Source organism: Drosophila virilis, chromosome 3 (assembly GCF_030788295.1).
Source record: "Drosophila virilis strain 15010-1051.87 chromosome 3, Dvir_AGI_RSII-ME, whole genome shotgun sequence".
Taxonomy (NCBI): Eukaryota; Metazoa; Arthropoda; class Insecta; order Diptera; family Drosophilidae; genus Drosophila; species Drosophila virilis.
The window spans coordinates 6,324,349-6,343,694 of record NC_091545.1 but is presented as its reverse complement, the minus strand read 5'-3'; the positions used below and the strand labels follow the sequence as shown (position 1 = coordinate 6,343,694).

Sequence of the window (19,346 nt, the reverse complement as noted above, 5' to 3'; positions counted from 1 at the left end):
AGCGAATGTCTCTTTCGAGTCCAGCACGCACTCCTGGTGTTCATTGATGGACTTGCCGGTATTCTATTGCCATTGCTGGTGCCGCCGTTGTCCTGAAATTGTCTACGTGTCTTTTGTTTCTTTGAGCCGAAACCCAGCGAGTGCAAAGTGCGTTCCCAGTTGCCGGGAGGCAAACAATTCGCGTTCGCCCTGACCATTCGATTGCTTTTATGACGAACGCTTGACGGAAGCGTGCAACGTGTTTCCTAGTCTTTTTTTTTCCCCGCTGTTCCCAGTCGATGATATATTGCAGGAGTAGAAGAGTGGCTGCAGCGCGGCTTTATTTGCCATTGCCACAAATCAGTGGCCAATAACCAAGCCGCAGACAGTAGACAGCATCCGCAGCGCAGCATCTCTGTTGATAGAGCAAACCTTTTGAAGTTAATTAAAAAATGCAGCACAGGGCGCCCGTACAGTTCTTTTTTTGCAATTACTTAAACGCAGAGTTTTTTTTTGCTGCAGCTTATAAAAATATTGCGGATAGATGTGGCAGCTGCAACAACAGCGAATGGATTATTTTATTGCTTATTAATATTCCTCGCCCTCTTTCTTTTCTTATTATTATTTTGTATTGCATGATGAAAGTAGCTGCGGCAATCGTATCAGTTGCAACTAAATTGAATTTCTGCTGCCTTTTCCAACACTGGGTATTATCTGCAATGCAATTGAATTGGTTGCGGGTGCTTCGTTGCCAGCCTCTGCTGCTCCTTCTGCCTCTGCTGATTGGGAAGGGCGAAGTAACTTCCCTTTGTCCTGCTTAGCCCCCCTCTGCCTCCCAACATCCGTGTTGTGTTGTGGCTTCGACAATACGTATTAGAAATCAATTCATTTTGTTGGCCATTGTACAATTTCCGATTCGCCGTAACAAATAACCGCTGGGCTATAAAGCAAATAATGAACGGACAAATTGCAGCCAGATAGATTGATGTTTGTGATTTTGATAAATATTTGGCCAAAACATGTGCAATTGCCAGAACATTTCGATAATAAATAAATGCCAAATAACTGTAACTGTATCAAAAGCAGTCGAAAGTGTAATCAACCACGGCCAGAGTAATGTTCATTTGTACAAAAAGAAAAAGGATAAAATAAATTATTTGTAACATTAGATTTTCATTCACTAACTTAGGTTACTTAAGATTCGTCAAACGTACAAATTGATATACAAAGAAACAAGTATTTTGTACGAAGGCATATGAGTATTATATATATATGTGTGTGTGTGTGTTAGTGTATACATTTATTTATGAATATATATGTGCACGCATGATTGCTTTCTAATTCGAAATGCAGACCTAACTAATTTGTTGCTGTGCTGCAAATTAATATTAATCGAACTCCAACCAAGTACTCTTCTTCTCGATTCTCAAGAATTCAAGTAGGTTCTGCAGTTTTTCATGCTTAGATAGTAGTATGTTAATTTTTTTCTTTTGTTGTATTTATTGTTTTTGCTTTGTATGTACATGCATGTATGTATGCATGTATGTACTAACGGCACTTAAGTCTATATTTAAGTATAACTCAGACAGAGCTTTAATAGAAGTTTTTTTTTAATATCCAATTTAAATGCCTGTCTAGAGTTAAGTAGACGTTGTTTGTAGAACTTAACAAACTATTCCAGTCGACGGCTATAACATTGTTCTATCGTAATTGTGACGTCACTTATGCAGAAGTTTCTTGTTGCAACTGAAGTCGCTCGAGCGGAATGTGGCACAAGATGTTGTGCAGTCTTGACGGCAGGGCCTTGGGCCTTGTCACAAGACAAATGCAGTTGCCCAAAAAATGGGGGAAAAGGCAAGAAGAAGGGCGACCGCAATGCTTGTGCAAACTAACGGATGCGGCGCCTAGCTACTGTTCCGCTTTCCTGTTGCTGTTACCGTTACTGTTAGCATTTATAACCCCGCCTCCCCTCGTCACCTGTATAGCTCTTTGGTAGTAGCCGCACCCGCAACAATGTTGCATAATGGGGCAACGTTTAGTGTGAAATTCTTTTAGCGGTTTTTCGTGCGCCTTTGACTGTACCCCCTGCACCTGCCTTTCCCCCCCCCCCCCCCCCCCTAACTAAGCTTTTCTTTTGAAATTGCGCACATAAACTAATTTTGCATGCATGAAATGATTTTCATAGTAGAGTACAAATGAGAAAATTGCAGAGTTGCCGCCAGCAGCTGGCAGTGTTGTCGCCCCTCAATGGCCGGGCATATGCTCCATCCATTAGGGTTAAGTTGCGTGCCTCATGCGTTCTGTGCTGGGCCTGGCCCCACACGCTAATTGTGTCACAATGATGAGCATAATTTGCGCGCCCAGACACACCAGGCTTGGGCAAGTGGGCGGTGGGGGCGGAGACGGGCCACCGTTAGAAAAGCGCAGTCGGAAATTAAGCATACGCCCCGTGCGCGCGAGTCTGTGCTTCTGTGTGTGTGTGTGTGTGTGTGTGCAACATTTATGCACAATGGCAGCACTAATTTTCCGTTAGTAAGTAATTGCATTTTGTTTGCCACTTTGCAGCACGCTTTAGCTCACCTTACACCCGCTCACCCCACTCATTCCGCGTTCTTGTTGCATTTAGTTGGATATTGTGCTCATTACTGGCATTTCATTAAATGTAACCGGAAGCCTTACAGTTCGCTCGTCAACTTTTTGGCGTATCCATTACTTTGTGTGGCGTCACTTGATCCTAATGCAAACCCCCAGCGCCCACCCCTCGAAGCCTGTGTCTACATTTTGGCAGCAGACACCGCTTTTAATTAGCATCAAACTTCCATGCTGTCTGCTCCTGTATCGTTTTGTTGTGCCAATTTAAATGGCTACACACAGACACACACATTGCACGCACACTCACACGCTTAGCTACGCCTTTCATATAAAATATGCTGTCATATGTTTGGCTCACGATGAATGATGCCGCCAATTGTTTGGTTTTTGTTTTGTTTTTGTTGGCACATTGCAAACACTGAATGTTGGAAAAGTGGAATAAGCTTAGCAAACCAACCACCCACCCAACCCCCCTGCCCGTCAACTTCAACACCCGCAACCCTTAGCTGCCGGCCCCAGCCTATTCGTTTTGGCAGTAAACATTTTCGACTTGACAGCAGCCTTACGTATCTCTGCTGCCTGTCAGTCGTTTGCCCAAAAACTCTGTTTTTGTATTCTCTGTAATCGTTAAGCGATTTCTTGTACTGCCGCCGCCCCCGCAGTTCCCGCTCGCCACTCGGCCCTGTGTGGCCTCTTTTGTTTGCCTGCCTCGTACAAGAAAAGTAATTTTATGTAATTTGTTAAGTAATATCCTTCGCTCTGTTTGCCTGCATGTCTCAACAGGATGTGGCTGTGCGAGTAGTATGTGGCCATGTAGCCTGTGTGGCTGTAACTTGATGGATTTACTGCTGCTCTGCTGCTACTGCTGCTGCTGCTGCTTACTGCTTACTGCGGTTCCTCTGCAGTAACTCGGCTGTTAATTAGAAAACGAAAACATCAAAGTGCCATTGTCGCAGCTTAAAGTCGCTTGAGCTTCATCAGTTGCCAACTGATTTTCACAGCACTCGAAAATCTTTGCGGTTTTTTTACTCTTCCTATTTATTTTGTGCAAAATCGAAATGAACAGTTCCGTAAAACTTCTAAATAGGATAGAGAATTCCATTAGACTGAACTGTTATATCTTATTTTTTATTTGACATATGTCCTTCTATATTTTGTAAAAATCTTTCTTAAAGTTTACAATTATCAAGCTAGGCAGACCGCGAAAGCATAAGGAAAACTTGTACCCATAACTATTTGTTTTTAAAACAGACAACAAGAAAAGAAGCTTCTTCATATTTTGGGTGCTGGCAATAGCGCAAGTTGTGTCGGTCCACTCTCTAAATAATAAATATACCAAGTTATGTTGATTAAACATATTTCTGTTGCCTCGAGTCGAGGAATTTGCACACAATCCAGACCGCATACAACTCAAGCTAACAGTCATAATTGAAACGCTTTTTCGATTGTCTCGCCTTGTCGCGTGCAACATGTGGCATGAGTAATTATGTGCTGGCGACCAATCAAACTGCTGTCAACAAAGCCATAGCCATAGCCAGAGTCCTTGCCTCGTGGCCCAGACTCCATGCAATTAAAAATTTGCACTTTGGGCCAAAAGCCTTTTTGGCTCACGTCGCACAAATTGTTTGTACGTGTTTTTTCTTCGCATTGTAATAACAACAACAATATGAACAAGAATAACAACAACAATAAAGCATGCCACAACAAGCGTTGTGCTCAGCCCTTTTGCTGCTTTCTAATTGGAAACGCTTTTCATTATAGCGCAAATGAAAATCAATGTTCGACATGGCTGTCCTTTGGTTTGAGTAATTAAACACAATCAACTGGCAAGTTTTCCCTTTTACCCTTTTTTGTTTTTATTTTTGCTGCTCTTAATAAATCGCACTGCAGGACAAGTAATGGCTGGGAAAGAGTTCAGCTCAGTTCAGGATCGGTTGGGGGGCAGCAACAAATCCTCAGACGGTCGGCGCCTTAATCCAAACACACACGCACACAAATCAATTTGCCCCAGGGCTGAGCTCGAGTCCTGCCAGTGAAAATGAAGCAATAAATAAGCGGTAATTGGAAGTGATGAACGAAAGGATATGCTGCCCGGGCGAGAACAAGCCGCAGGCCACACTCCGGCCAGAGGCTTGGACCACGGACCAAGGACCAGGGAGACTGCACTGCGCTCAAATCTCTAATCAAATGTCAATTTCTTATTCAATAACAACAACATATGAGAAAAGTCTTGGACCCTACCACTTTCCACAATTGTCGAGTGTGCGGGCGTGCGAAGAGAAATATAACTAAGGAGTAAATCTCTTAACGATTCGCTGCCTTCCATTGCACAGCAGCAGCCGGCATTGTCCTTGGTCGCATGTCCTTGACGTAGTATAAGCCATTAAATGTGCTTTTTGGCCAATTATTACGCGCGATTTATGCTTTTATTTGTCAACAAAGTTAACAGCAAACGAAGCAAACTATTAGATATCGTGAGAGAAGGGAAGCTGTTCAAGTTTAAGTATTGCTCGCTGGTGGGTCAACAAGCGTGTAATAGACGTTGCAGCTGGCTGTGAGTGGATTATTTTTCATATAAAGCTTGCTTTAGCTACAAATCGATAAGCGGACACGAAAACTTGTGTGTGTTTAGTTAAATTCTTGCAATGCTTTCATGTTTTTTTCTCCGGATTTAGTTGGAGACTTAACAACATCAATTGTTCGATGTACTTTGGGAAATGCTTGTAGCAAGAAAAAGTTATTTATTTGCTTTAAATGCACTGCGAACTTTGAGCAGCTTGTAGCCTGATGAAAAGCTTTAACTTTAATGAATTCGTGCTTTTTTTATACATTTTTACTGCTCACACTTAGCTTTGATTCATTTTCATAATGCTTAACTGTATGAGTTAAATGCTATCATCACAATATTGTCTCTCATGATTTAATGTAATGCTGTTAAGTAATGCTTATTATATTGAGTAGGTTCTTGGGTTGGGTAAGGTTAAGGGTTAAGGGCAAAATAAGGGAAATGGGAGAGGTGCATAACAGAAAAGTAGAGAAATTAGTTATAAATATAGAGTTGAATATCAGCTATGACATGTACCTATTTAATATAGATACTTAAGAAGGATGAAGGATAAATAACTGGATACAGGAACATAGATAAATAAGAGTAGGGAAAGTTTACGGATAGCGCAAGGAAGATAGAATGAAGAAGAGAAAAAAGAGAAATGGATAACAATACAAAATAATAATATGAAACTTAAAAGCAACAAGTGAAGTTAGTTTGATTAAAGAAAATAGCTTAAAGAAAATCATTAAGAAAAACCAACGCATTAACCATTTTCACAGGTTACATATTAAATATATATTTTTTTTATGAATCGACTTAAAATCTTTTGCAATTTAAGAAACTATTTTAAATCTGCTGTTATTTTTACTCAAACATACTTTCAACTTGTTTTGCCTACTCAAGGTCCACGCTTTTGCTTACATAGTCTTAAATTTGCATTTATTTGGTTACAAAAACAAAAATGATGATCAGCTTGAACTTTGCTTTTTTTCCACGAATTTTAATTTTAATTTGCACATTTTTTCTACCTTTTTTTTAGCACAAGAATCTGCGAAAAATGATAATAATAAACCACAAGGTAATATGCACTCCAAAATTTCTAGTCATAGATGTGTAGATTTAGATTTAAGTTTGCATGCCGTACGCGGAAATTGCCTGGACTTTTCCATTTTCATTTTTAATAGTTTTCTTTATTTTTGTGTCTTGCTTTGACAGCAATTTAAATAATCATATTTTATGCGAATGGCTTTCAAAATGTCGTTAAAATAGATGTCATGCCTGTGTCCCCTGCTAGCTGTTGTTTTTGTTGTTTTTCTTGTTTTTGTTTGTGTAGCTTGGCATTAGAGGTTGCCTTTGTCATTGTCATCGTTAGAGTCCCTGCCGTTCGCCTTGCTCGCCAAATGCAGCCGACAGCCAAAAGTAATGATAAAACGCAGCGGGTTATCATTTTCATATTGAGACATTTGCGAACCCGAAACGGCCTCAGCCCTAAGCCACAGCTTACAGAGGGGTAAGGGAGGGGGGAGGCAGGGTGTGTAGCAAGATTCAAGGATGCAATATTGAAAATCCCTTTGGCATTGACTGCACTTGTCTGAAGTCTAGAGTCTCTCGTCTGGTTTCTAGTCTCCAGCTTCAGCTGAAGCTTTCGCCTCGACTTTGGCCTTGTCCTCAGTATTGGCCTTTTTGCTCGGTTGCCGTCTGTTATCATCTTTGTAATTGAATTCAGCAACAACACAATAAATTTTGTGGCACTAAGCAAGTGGAGTGGGCGTGGCTGTGACACTAAAAGGGCTGCCAAAAAACACACAACATTGTTGATGGGAGAGGTGAGGAGAATGGGCGGCTTGTTTGTTTTTACTGCAGTAAAAAAGGGAAAATTTAATTTCTGGCCCGAATAATAAATCACAAACATAACACAGCGAATGGTCGAAGAAACGTGGCACAAACAAATAAAACAGCGTAAAATGTTTCAGCCTGGAGGACACTTGATGTCGCCAGAGATAAAATCCCCCCACTTTGCGGCAGCTCTGTTGACCAAGGGCAGGGCGGGGTGGTCGCTGGCCGGGTGAAAGTGGGGCTTGTTGCCCAATTTGAAATGCGTTGTCGATGGCCATCGTCGAGCGCGTTGTGCTGTTGCATTTATCAAAAATTGTATTTCCTGCCACGCTGCCATATGGCCAAGGAATTGCCTCTCCTCCCTCAGCTCCCTAGTATAATAGTATATTTTATTTATTTTGACAGGCGGTGGAGGGAAGGTAGGGGATGTAAGGGGGTTGCATGCTGCTTGAACGAGTTGAGCGAATGTTTGCTTTATTAAATTTTTACGCAAATGTGCGACACGCGCATATGAATAATAACAACAGGCAGTAAAATAACAAGAGTGCACGACTAGCAGATATCACGCAAAACACATGATGGCAGATGATGGCAAATAGGCAAGAAGCAGGCGCTCGCCTAGTAGATACCCCTTACCGTATCATTCTTACAATTTTAAATGATGCCTAAGATTTTGCCCTATCAGCTAACGCATCCCATCTTGTTTGCATGTCAAGTACAGGGTATATTAAGGACAAAAGACAACAATGTCTTATAGTGCTCTTTAGCAATGCAACAAACATAAATAAATACACACGCATTACGCGGGTGTGTTCCCATTCTAGGACCGTTTCGTATTTATGCAAATGAAAAGTGGACAATTTTTATGCGCAGATCATTTTTTATGGGCAACGCACAACTGATAGATGACGTTTTTGGCTGGGGCGTAAGGGGCGCGGCTGACCCACTCAGCAACAGCAGCAGCAATGTGCTGAGATTTTTATGATAGTGTTGCCGAGGATACACACACCCCCACACACACAGCCATAAATAATGCTGCAAAGCCAAAAACAAATACGAGTAGTAAACAGAAATTGTGAATAATATGCAATAATGCAAAAGGCCAACAGTAGGGGTATTCCGCAACTGCCAACAGCTGGGATATGGCATTGCAGTCGCATATCGCAAAAAAAGGTGACTCTGGGGAAAGATACACACAACCATCTCGCCCACGCTTTGGGGGTCCTCTTGCTCCCGTTCCTGTGCCTCTTCCCGTTCCTGTTCCTGGTCGCATGTGTGCGTGCAAGTGTTTGGCTGGCTTTAAGTCACAGCAGGACGTGACATCGTTGCATAGCATTTGCATAACTATATGACCACCAAGAGGCAGCCACATCAGCGACAGTCTCCACTGCCAAACCCACACCCCCTGTCCTCTCCCTCTTCGCCGCAAACTACCCTGCACAGTCTGCTGCTCTAGCGCCCGCTATTTTTATCATTTCCGTTTTTTGTATGACACATTTTTCCTTTTTTTTATTCTTCTCATTTTTTTTTCCTCTGTAACGCGCTTGCATAATTTTCATTGTTTTCATTTTATTCGCGAATTTTCTGCACTCTGTGCTTGTTTTTTATGATTTTATTTCACTTCTTGTTTTGTGGACCGTTTCCTGCTCTGATTTCTGTTTGCATTTCAAGTTATTCGCCTGAGAGATTTTAGTGTGTAAAGTAATAAAACTTAAGCATAAAGGCGTTAAAGCAGTTCCAAAAGAAGCGCGACTCTGCAGCAAAGAAAGCGGAAGGGAGGCGGGTGGAGGGTGGAGGGTGGAGGGAGGCAACATTATGAGAGCTGGTGCCTCCGGTGTGCTCCTTTCAGTTTGAGTGCATCCCTGAAACTGGCCATATAACTTTATGAATGCCGTAAAAGTGGAAAAAGTAACCAATTTTATGCAAAAACACGAGAGTAAATATCAAAATGTAAATTACGTTTCTGACATCAAATTCGATAGTTCCTGAAGCAACGAAAGTTCAAACATTTTGTTTGAGAAATAAACCTTTTAGCTTCAATATTCATATTCATGTTAATATTCATTGCAAATTTATTTAGACTAACAATGTTGCACATAAAATATAACGAAAATAAATATAGCTAAAAAGTCTTGTTTAAAAGTAAAGTATATTTTAAGCTGTCCGGCAAGAGGTCAATGTTTGGTTTAGAACGACCAACATCAAGAGTGAGCAGGTTGTGTGTGCAACTCGTTCAAGAAGCTCCCAGCTCGATGAAAAATCTTATTTGTAATTATTCAGAAATTGTTTGTGTACGCAACTTCCATGTACATTCTGTACAGCATACAATAGGTTTATTAGTCCATTATATTTGTGATAAGCAAAATAAGCTAGGCAGATTGAAAGAATCTTGTCGAAGAAAACTGATATCTAAGAATCTCAATCTAAGTTAGCTTGAGCAACTGCTCGTTGCCTCGTGTGACTCTAATAGGTTTCAGTCGGAATTAACAAAGTATTTAGGCGCAGCCAACTTAACGGACACATGCAACATAATTTAGTGTTGCCAGATCGCTTAAGTAACAGAAGAATATCGATTTCTAAATGTGATTATGTCAGCTCAACTGATTTTAAGTGTGTTATTAGAACGTTATGCCCGTTGCCCTAGTTGAAACACTTAGCAAAACCCCTCAATCAATATCTATGCTCATTCTACAAGCGTTGCCAACTGTTCCATTACGAAGCCCATTTGCAGACATTATTATCATTGGCGAATGATTATCGCTGGCCTTTTGACATTCGCCAGCTCGAATTGCCATTGGCATTGTTGGCAGCTCTCAGCCAGAATAATCACGAGTATTCGAATTTTTAGAACTTTCTAATAGAGGAAATAAATGCGGGCCGGGCAAAGACAGGAAAAATCTCTCCCGCTCGTGTTGGCAAATGTGAGTCGTTTTTCCAATTTTACAGCCACTTTGCCAATGCTCAGTCAATTTTTGCAAATCAAATGGTTCTCAGCTCTTCTTCTAGTTCTACTGAATATTGTTTTTGTTGTACTTGCTTTTGAGCTTTTGAGCCAAGACAGCTGCCAGGACGACGAAGCTTGAGGCGCTAAACGAGGATGGAGGCTGGAGGATGCTCGACTCAATTCCTTTTTTTATTGAACTTTTCCTTGGTTCTTTTCTTTTATTTGGCTCATTTATGGCGCATATTGCGCATTTAATCGCCGTCAACATTTGCCATGTAACGGCCATGGAATATGTGCGCTTCTTCTAATATGTACATATGCCGTAGACTTCGAGTGTGTGTGTGTGTGTGTGGATGTGTGTGGCACATGCGATTCACAGTCGGATTAGCTTTCAACGAGCGTCCGTTTCGCGCAGACAACGTTTCATATCCTGATATCCTGCTGCCGGCAAGTTTGCCCAAAGTTTTTGCCGCCGCTGTCGCTTTTCCTGCAGCTTCTGCCCCTGCTCCTGTTTTTACTCCTACTTCTACTCCTGGTCCTGCTGCTGCTTCGGCTCCTGTTCCGCCTCGCACAATCAGCTGCTGTTGAAATTTTAATTTTTATGTTAGTAATTTCTCAACATTCTGTTTGACTGTCTGGCGGCGTGGCAGCGGCAACAGGAAGCTCTTTCCGAGAGAACATCTTGTGCGCGCATATTAAATTTACTTTTATTTAGTTTTTCTTTGCTTTCTATATACCCTGTATATCCTGAAAACGGATGTTACACGCAGCTGGCGGCATTTCAAATCCTACAAAGTATATATATATATTTGTGATGGATAAACCTATCACCATCGAAATAAGTTGACCTTAGAAATGGCCTTAAATATTAAAATCGTTTTAGTTTTGATTCAAGAGTGTTTCACACCAGGGTAACACCTAGTCGAGAACTCTCCACCCAAATAGTTAGTTATTTTTATACGCATATCTCTGTGTTGGGCAGGCGTGAAAATAAAATAGGACCCTGAGCAGGTTCAGACGGAGGTAACAGACATTCTTGAATGCGCAGTTTCGTGAGTGGAGTTTCTTCTCATTTTTGTTTTTATTATGGTCAGGCCATTGACTGTGGCATTTATGTATGTGCATATATAAATATATAAGTGGGCTGTAAGCTGCAAATGTGGGTTAAATATCCAACTGGAATGCAATTCCTTAGCTTTGCCCAAAAGCTTAGGCTGCGAAATTGAAACGCGAGGTTAAACAAGTGTGGCCCAGGAGAGTTTTTCATAGCGTGCCAAAAGGAAGTGGAAAATATGTCTGCAAGTTACGAATTCCCTGACAATATAGGCCGCAGTTGCTGTGAATATTGCGTTTATACTTATTACTGCAGGCAATATTTAAAGTCTTAAAGTATTTGTTATTGATTTACAAAAATGGCAACAAATTATTTGCAGCGTATTTTATGCCATGTTCATTTGAATTGGAATTGCGACTGGGTTATTGCCGACTCGTTGCACACGCGCGTGCATTGACAATATATATAACTCTTGCTGCCACGCCCACTTGCGTGGGCACCTAGCACACGAGGCGGGCTTTGAGCTGTAACAAAACCAATTTACGAGAAGCGCAACTGAAACTGCGCTGGCAACTGCCGCCAGCCACAACTATATTATATAAATATTTCAATAAAGCCACACAGATACACACGCCCGCCCGCACACACGCACACACGCACACCCACACGTGTCTGCAGCTGGCACATGGCAGAGCAGCAGTCACGGGAGCAACTGCATCCACAGCAGCAGCAGAAGCAGAAGCAGAAGCCAACACGATGCCAAAAGCAAACATAATTTAAAATGTAATTAGTGCTCAAATAGAAAGCCAAACAAACAGAGCAAAGCCCAGTTGGTAGCGGTGGGAGTGAAGTGCACAGCTACCTGTGTTACCTGGTGTATGTGTGTGTGTGTGTGGGGGGCGCGTGGGCGTGGCAGTGGCAATGCAAACAAATTGCTAAAGCAAATGAAAGCCGCTTGGGTAGCGGCCCAAGTCAATGAATATCACCGGGTTACTAGGTGACCCACTGCCGGATCGCCGGATTGCACTCTGGACACATCCCAGCGGGGGGCAGCGACAGCCACGCCCTCAATTACAATTGCAGTGCAAAAAAAAAAACGACTTTGTCCTAGACCAACTTTCAACTGACTGCCAGTTGCCAGTTGCCAGCTGCCATCTGCCAGCTGCCATTTGCCACCTGCTGGCGTTGCTATTTTTCTTTTGAAACATTTTTATTATATTTGCTGCTATATTATTCAGAGCTCTCCGGATGCGTTTCGTTCCGGTTTCAGTTTCGGTTTCGTCTGTCTCTCTGTCTGTCTGTCTGTGTGTCTGTGTGTGTGCGTGTAAACATGGCATATTTTTTGTCGAGTTGCCACCGTGTTGTTGCATTCAGCGGTTTCAAGGCTCTCGGCGCTAGCTATTGATGATGCTGCAGTGTGCCCGCCTTCCACCGCCCCCGCTTGAGGTTAATGATGAAACTTGTTAACAACTCGCAATTCGGAACGTGCAACTTGCAACTTGCAACTTGCCACTACCAACTCGCAACTCGACCCGGCTGCGCTCATTATGCAGTGCAGCCAGAATATCCTTTTTGGGCCGCAGTTAACAGCACTCGACGCTGCTTGAAGGTCCTTCAGCTGGCCATTTGTCGGCATTCGCTTTGTTCTGGCGCCCTTCTGCTGCCACTTCACAGTGCGCTGTGTGGGCGTGGGACACTAATTTAGATTTTAAGTAGTCTTCCTCAGCACTTGTACAACTCATTAAGCTGCACATTTTTTGTTTTAACTTAAGCTCACTTCTTTGCTTTGCTTCTCTCTCTCTTTGGTTCTACAGACTGGCGCAGCACGGACAGCACCGACCATCACGATCGTGTACAGCGACAATTGTCGGTATCGTCGGACAGCAAGCTGCTGGATGAGGACATCAGGGAGGAGATGAAGTATCACTCGCATGTCGTCATGCGACCCAAGAAGCCGCCCAGACCCAAGTCCGAGGTGTTTCTCAACAAACAGGATCCACTTCCGCGACGAAAACGTTTCAGTGCATTTGGTGTAAGTACTTCAAAGCATTTTCTCCACTCGCATCAATTTCAATCAATTTTCGCACTCACATTGTCTAACTGTACTTTATGGCTGGTCATTTGATGAAGGTACATACATATATATCGTTATATAGAGCTGGTCTCAATATATATATATATATAGCTAACTTTGTTTCTATGTATGTTTGCTACTTTCCCATTGAAGCGCTTAAATCGCTGCATACTTCTGCGCGCCGTCTGCGCACATTTGCGCGCTTGCAATTCTCAAATGGTTTTAGTTGTGTTTGCATCTAGTCCACGCTCTAGTGAAGGATAAATTGAATTGAAAATATTTTTATCTCTTTGAAATTTGTCCTGGTGGGACCCTTTGCTTAGGCATTGAGTGTTCCGAATAAATAAATACATTAAATAAAAGCAATTGGCTTGAGTTAATATTTCTGATTTGTGCAAACAGCACTCAGAGCAAGCCGCAGGGAATGCTCGTCAGGGGAGAAGTTTGGAAGGGAGCTTAGGAGACACTTCTTGTTTCGTATATTAATTCACGATAGATTTCAATGATAGTGTTATGTGTAATTTCTGCCCGGCTTTTTCTGGCTCAAGTATTTTTTAATAACTGTAATACCTGTTCAGCTTCCAACTGAGCTTCATTCTGCTTACGTTTTGTGTGTTATCAGTCTAAGGAAGCTTCTAAAAGATAGAAGAGTAATGAGTTATAGAAAATATTATTAATATTTAACAAAATTAAACCAAAAAGATTTAGTTATGCTCAAGAGTGCATACATTTTTAATAAGAGAATCCTCGTAGGTTCCGTAGAATGAATTGTTTTAGCCCTATCTTGCCTATACTCAAGTCAAGCTTCCAAGTTTCCAGCTATATGTTCCATAGGTCTACCGAGAGGGTTACAGATTCCAGTGCTGGCAATACAACTATTTTCTAGAAAAAATTGGGGTTTCGGAAGCTAATATAGCTTATGTAAGCCCAACCATGAAATAACTCACTTAGTTTTCTACATCCGACTTTTTTATTTAGTAAAAGTACTTAACAAATTATTGATTTTTGATTAAAAATGAATTTGTAATATGTCGGTTCACATTCATTTTTAATTTGATAAATAAATGAATGTAAATTGCATTTAAAATAACATGTAAACTTGCCAGGCATATGACAGTTTTTCCAGCCAGTTAACGGAAATTAAATAATCAAATTTAATTGAAAAGCGAATCATTCGCTTTTTTTTCTCTCTTGCTGCTGCATACTTTTGTGCAGCTGCTTTTAAAGTATTTGAGCGCATACTTTTCGGCAGCGCTTTAAAAAAAAATCACTCGATACAAATTGTTTATCTCATAAATTAACAAGAACTTAAAAACTCCTTTGGCTAATTAGAACATTTTGTCACACACACAGGGCGATTCACCATTTGGCAAGCAGGAGGCCTATGTTAAACTGGAACCGCTCGGTGAAGGCTCCTATGCGACAGTCTACAAAGGATTTAGCAAGTGAGTACAATCACACACACACACACTCAAATACATACATACATATAGAGAGTGGGCAAACGGAAGCCAACTGTGCGCCATAAATCAACGAAGCGGGCCACCTTGTGGTCCTCAAATTGGGTTGCCATGTCAGTGGGTTAGGCAAAATTATTGCTGTCGACTTACGGGCCCTGTCAGCCTCCCATGAATTTTGACGAGCTCCAAAACTGACGAATGGTCGCCCGAACGAGCGGGTGGGTTGGAGCTGGAGCTGCACTTGCTGCTGCGCCTAAATCAAATGCCTCTTAAGCAAAAATGTGTGACAATGCCGTCGCCTCTTTCCAGTTTTTCTCTTGATTTATTTACAAATGTTGTCCCGGCACATTTTGTTGCCTTATTTATTTATTTTTTCTCCTTTTCATTGCTGCCTTTTGCAGGCAGCCCTTTCCATTATAAACTAGCTAACATATATACTATTTGTATGGAGCTGCTGGCAGACTCATTACAGAGCCCGGCCGAGTTCCCGAGACCGAGTTGCAGACGCGCAGTCCCTTACCCAGTTGCCATGCAAATGCGGCTATCAATCAGGCGCTGGGCAAGCGGTGCGGGGTCCAAAGAAAAAATGGGTAAACAACAACAATGGACAGCAGCAGCAGCAGGAGCAATGCAAAACTACAATGGGGCGAACACGCTTAGCAACAAGCCAGAACGGCTGTGCCGAATACTAAATACACTTGTGGAGATAGAACTTAAGGGCTTGCCGATAAGTGTAGACTATAGAGAAGTGAAAGTGAGGTGAAGTGAGAGCTTAATTTGCATAGAAACAGACAGTCGGACTGACAAACATCGCAATATTGACGCGCTTGTTGAGGCCGATTAAGAATATACAGTGGGTGGACGGCATCGACTTATTTTTTGTACATTCAAAAATAGTTTTTCGTCTAATAGAAAGCAAATGGGCTGATCTGATTTTGAATTGTTTGAAATATAGTTTATATATGCAGTGAAAACTATACTATTAGATGGAAACCCCTATAAGAGCAAAGTTTTCACTGCAAATAAATTGAAAACTCTGTTGATGGACTTTTCCAAAAGACGATACACCTCTTTTGGGCCTGATGGCTCGTCAAGAGAGTTTTAACTGTACTTTACGGGGTCAGAGACATCTATGTTACACATTTCATGAAAAAATTATAATACCCTTACCAAGGGCATACAAATACTGTTTGTAAGCTCATTGGAATTGTTGTTGTTCCTGCTGCTGCTCCTGCTGCTGCTGTTCCTGCTGTTGATGCCGTTTTGTTGGGTCCACAATTGTTGTTTGGCTTTTTGGGATCTTGACGCACTTTTCAAAGTCTGTGCGTAACCCTTTTCTTTGCTGCTTGCCTTGACACAATTGAGTTGGCAGTCCCAGTCCCGCCCAGGAAACCAGCCCCCCACTCGTTCTCCTTAACAAATGCCGCCTCATTTGCGCCTGTTCTGATTTTGAGCTGGCTGCGTCTCTCATAATTTGACAAATGAGCCCAAGCAAAAAAAAAAAAGCAACAAGAACAAGCTTCGTCACTTTTTTGACAGCAGAGGCTACTTATATATATGTAAGGCAGTGTTGAGGAGTGGAGAGTGGTTGGGGGGGAGGTGTCTTGGGTGATGAATACCCTGTGCTGTCAGTTGCATTGGCCACGAGTCTTCGTGCGACTCACGTTTGCTGCCTGTTTTGCTGATTTATTTGACAATCATTTGCACAGCTCCAACCGCCGACCAGCCCGCCCTCGCCCCGCTCCCAACCTCAAGCTCACCCTCATACTGTTGAACTTCTTTAACAATGGGCATTTACGGGAAAAACAAGAAAAGTTGGTCTTCTTCTGGCTCTCATTAGGCATGCAGAGCGGGTCACATGCGAAATGAGTTCCAATTAGCTTTGTTTATTCGGAATGCAATTAATTCGCTCTAATTTATCTGGGCAAAAGGAAAAGTGTGCTGAAAATAGGAAATGGCAAACGGCAAATGGCAAATGGAAAATGCAAATGGCAAATTTGACAACTTGCGAGCTGCCTTTTCAGCTGAATTCGTGCGCTCTGCTTCGCCTGCTGATTAGCATTTCATACGCAGTACGCTGGATTTGGGTCAGCGCTTCGCTTTTGACTTTTGCTTGGCTTGGTTTTTGCTGCCGCTGCTGCTGCTGCTGCTGCTTTTGGCCAAGATTTATGCGTCCTGCTTTTTGGCCATCCTTCAGAGTTTACGCTTTGGCCTGCTGCGCTGTGCTGAGCGTCAATTGTTGAAGATTTCATGAATGATTTCACTTCTGTACTCGTTTTTCTCTTTGGGCTTCAACTTTTGGCCTTAACTAAATTCTGATTAGCATTTAGTAGGTCAACTGTCAACTGTAGCGCCATCTGGCGGCGGCTGCCAGCAGCCAATGAAGAAAACTTTTCTGCTTGACGGCAAAAGTTTCGACGACTTTCGGCGCTTAACAAAATCGTATTATTTTTACATTAACGTGAACTAAGTTTCGCATATCCTTCCACATGGCTGTCATAAGTGCTTCGAGCACTCTGCGTGCTCTTATCGAATGCCTGGCACGCCCCCGCTATAGCAGCCGCCCATCCATACACATACACGCTGACCCAGTTAGAAATTATCAAACGCTGGCGGCATTTGCAGCAGCAGCAGCAGCAACAGCAACAGCAGTTTCTCATACATTTTTCATGGACTTTGAGGTGGTCTCCCCGAACCGCCCAAACCCCGCGACCCCAGCCCCAACCAGAGCTGCACCCACAGCACCACAGCCGTGTATTCGTGTATTCCTTGCTGTTGTGCTCGTGTAATTTGCCTGAGACACTCGTCGACAACGGCGACAGCAGCTGCTGGTTACATGGAAATTTCGCATGTTGCACGGAGCAGGGCAACGTAGTCAGGAAAGGATGTTGTCGCAGGATGTGCAAAGACATAAGCTCTTTATGGCATTCGCTTTGGAGGTTATAAAAGAGCGCGTGCTTCACAACACTTGCCATCGCATAAAGGGCTTAATTGATAGCGTTGCGGCTGCCAGAAGGCGTAAAGCATGTGCCACGCCCCACAATCTCACCTCAAAACGAAATCTACCCGAAAAGCATCAAACTAGAGCCCAAAGTTTGATGATGATATAAAAAACGCTTCTTAAATTTACTGAGGCATAAAGTATTGTAAATGCTTGATTCCACATAAAAATGGTTTATATAGGAATAAAGTGCTAGACCCTAGATTGAATGTGTTAAAGGTTCTTTGGCAGAGAAACAAGTAGAAGAATTTTAACAGTTTTTTTATGCTTACCATTTTTTAAGTATTCGCATAGAAATTAAGAATTCAAAAGAATTCATTATTATAATTATTGTTTTGGGCAATTGTCTTTTGATAAGAAATCTATTACCTAAACAATCAAATTGTATTTGCATTAGCTTTTTTTAGTTTATCAAGAAGGTCCCTTGTTATGAGTATTGCTTTGTATGCCATTACACAAATTGAGCATTAATATGGGGTATCATTTCTTTAGCTACTTATATTAACTTAAACCTGTCTTTTACCAAGTCAATATTTAATCTATACAATCGACTTGTATTGACTCAATAAAATTCTCAGCTAGCTAACTGAACTAAATAAAATTCTCTTGAGGGGCATTTTTCTGAATATGCCATTACACAAATTAGGGAAAACTTTGTTCCATGAGCTAGCTGAGCCCTACTTAAATTCCTTCCAATGTCAATTTCGAAGCGCCTTTTAACCAAGTTAGTTTGATTAGCTATCAGCCAGTTGCTGGGCTAATTTAAGGTACATTATCTATCACTCAGTAGCTGCTCGTTACGCACGACATCATCATCATTAACCGACCAAGAGCAGCTCTTAACTGAAACAGTTTTTGGTTGCCTAACATCCAAATGCCAATTAGCTGAAATCGCGACGCTTTCGCTAACTAAATTAACTCTCAGCCTGAGCTCAACGCCCGAGCTTTGACACATTCGAGTGGACCAGACAAGCTCTCCACAGCGTTCATTCAGAGACCTTTTTGCAGCTCTTGAGCTGTAAAGAAAGAAAAAAAACAGAAACTTTGCTCAATTTTTGCCAGCACTTTGCTCAACTACGCAACTTAAAGCGTAAATCAGCTACTTTATGGCTGGGATTTTGGCGTGTACGCTCGCTTTTATGGAACCTACCAGGTTCCATGCGGAGCGGCAACTGGAGTCGCAGTGGGAGTTGGAGTCAGTTCCAATTAGAAATTGCTGGGCCAAAGGACGTCTCATAAATTCTTGGCGGTGTCAAATAATTTAACCTAATTTGACACTTCAAATATGCGGCTTAGGAAGAAGTGGGAGTGAGTGGGAGGTGGGGGCGTTGCTGCCATGTCAGTGTCTGGGCCTGGCCTTATCCTAATTTAAGTGTTTGCGGCAAATTTCTGTGCGTACTTTTGTTGGCTCGTTATGTCTGTTTAATGTATGCGCTGGCCCAACTGCTCCCCACTACCCGTAGTGCCCCTGCGGCAGCTTCAGCTCCTACATGACTTGCGGCAAGAACAATGTGGGTCCTGCGAGGGTCTCTGGACATCTGTTCGCTTGTACAAGTCGCATTTGGGCTGTGGGCTTTGACTCTTGTGTATTTATTTTATTAATATCTTATCCATGTTCTTACATACACACACACACAGATTAACCTACCAGCGTGTTGCACTGAAGGAGATCCGACTGCAGGAGGAGGAGGGCGCCCCATTCACGGCCATACGGGAGGCGTCGCTGCTAAAAGAACTGAAACACAGCAACATTGTGACCCTGCACGACATCGTGCACACCCGCGAGACGCTGACCTTTGTCTTTGAATATGTGGTGAGTAGCGCATTTTAAGGCCGATGCCACTGAGAATTGCCC

At 42.3% G+C, this 19,346-nt stretch overlaps 1 protein-coding gene and 1 non-coding gene across 4 annotated transcripts in view; both read left to right on the top strand.

The window, feature by feature from the left end:
• Nucleotides 1-19,346, top strand: part of Eip63E (cyclin dependent kinase Eip63E) — a 132,851-nt gene that overhangs the window by 106,442 nt on the left and 7,063 nt on the right. For 2 of the 3 annotated variants that reach the window (XM_070207802.1, XM_002046545.4), the window contains 4 exons: nucleotides 6,162-6,200; nucleotides 12,771-12,988; nucleotides 14,384-14,475; nucleotides 19,130-19,304. In XM_070207802.1, the coding sequence (XP_070063903.1) occupies nucleotides 6,162-6,200; nucleotides 12,771-12,988; nucleotides 14,384-14,475; nucleotides 19,130-19,304 (524 nt within the window). The remainder of the gene's footprint in view (nucleotides 1-6,161; nucleotides 6,201-12,770; nucleotides 12,989-14,383; nucleotides 14,476-19,129; nucleotides 19,305-19,346) is intronic. The other variant, XM_032435015.2, reaches the window with a different exon arrangement.
• On the top strand, nucleotides 13,305-13,370 carry LOC116650766 (U7 small nuclear RNA). Its single transcript, XR_004303815.1, has one exon. It is a non-coding gene; the product is annotated as a U7 small nuclear RNA (small nuclear RNA).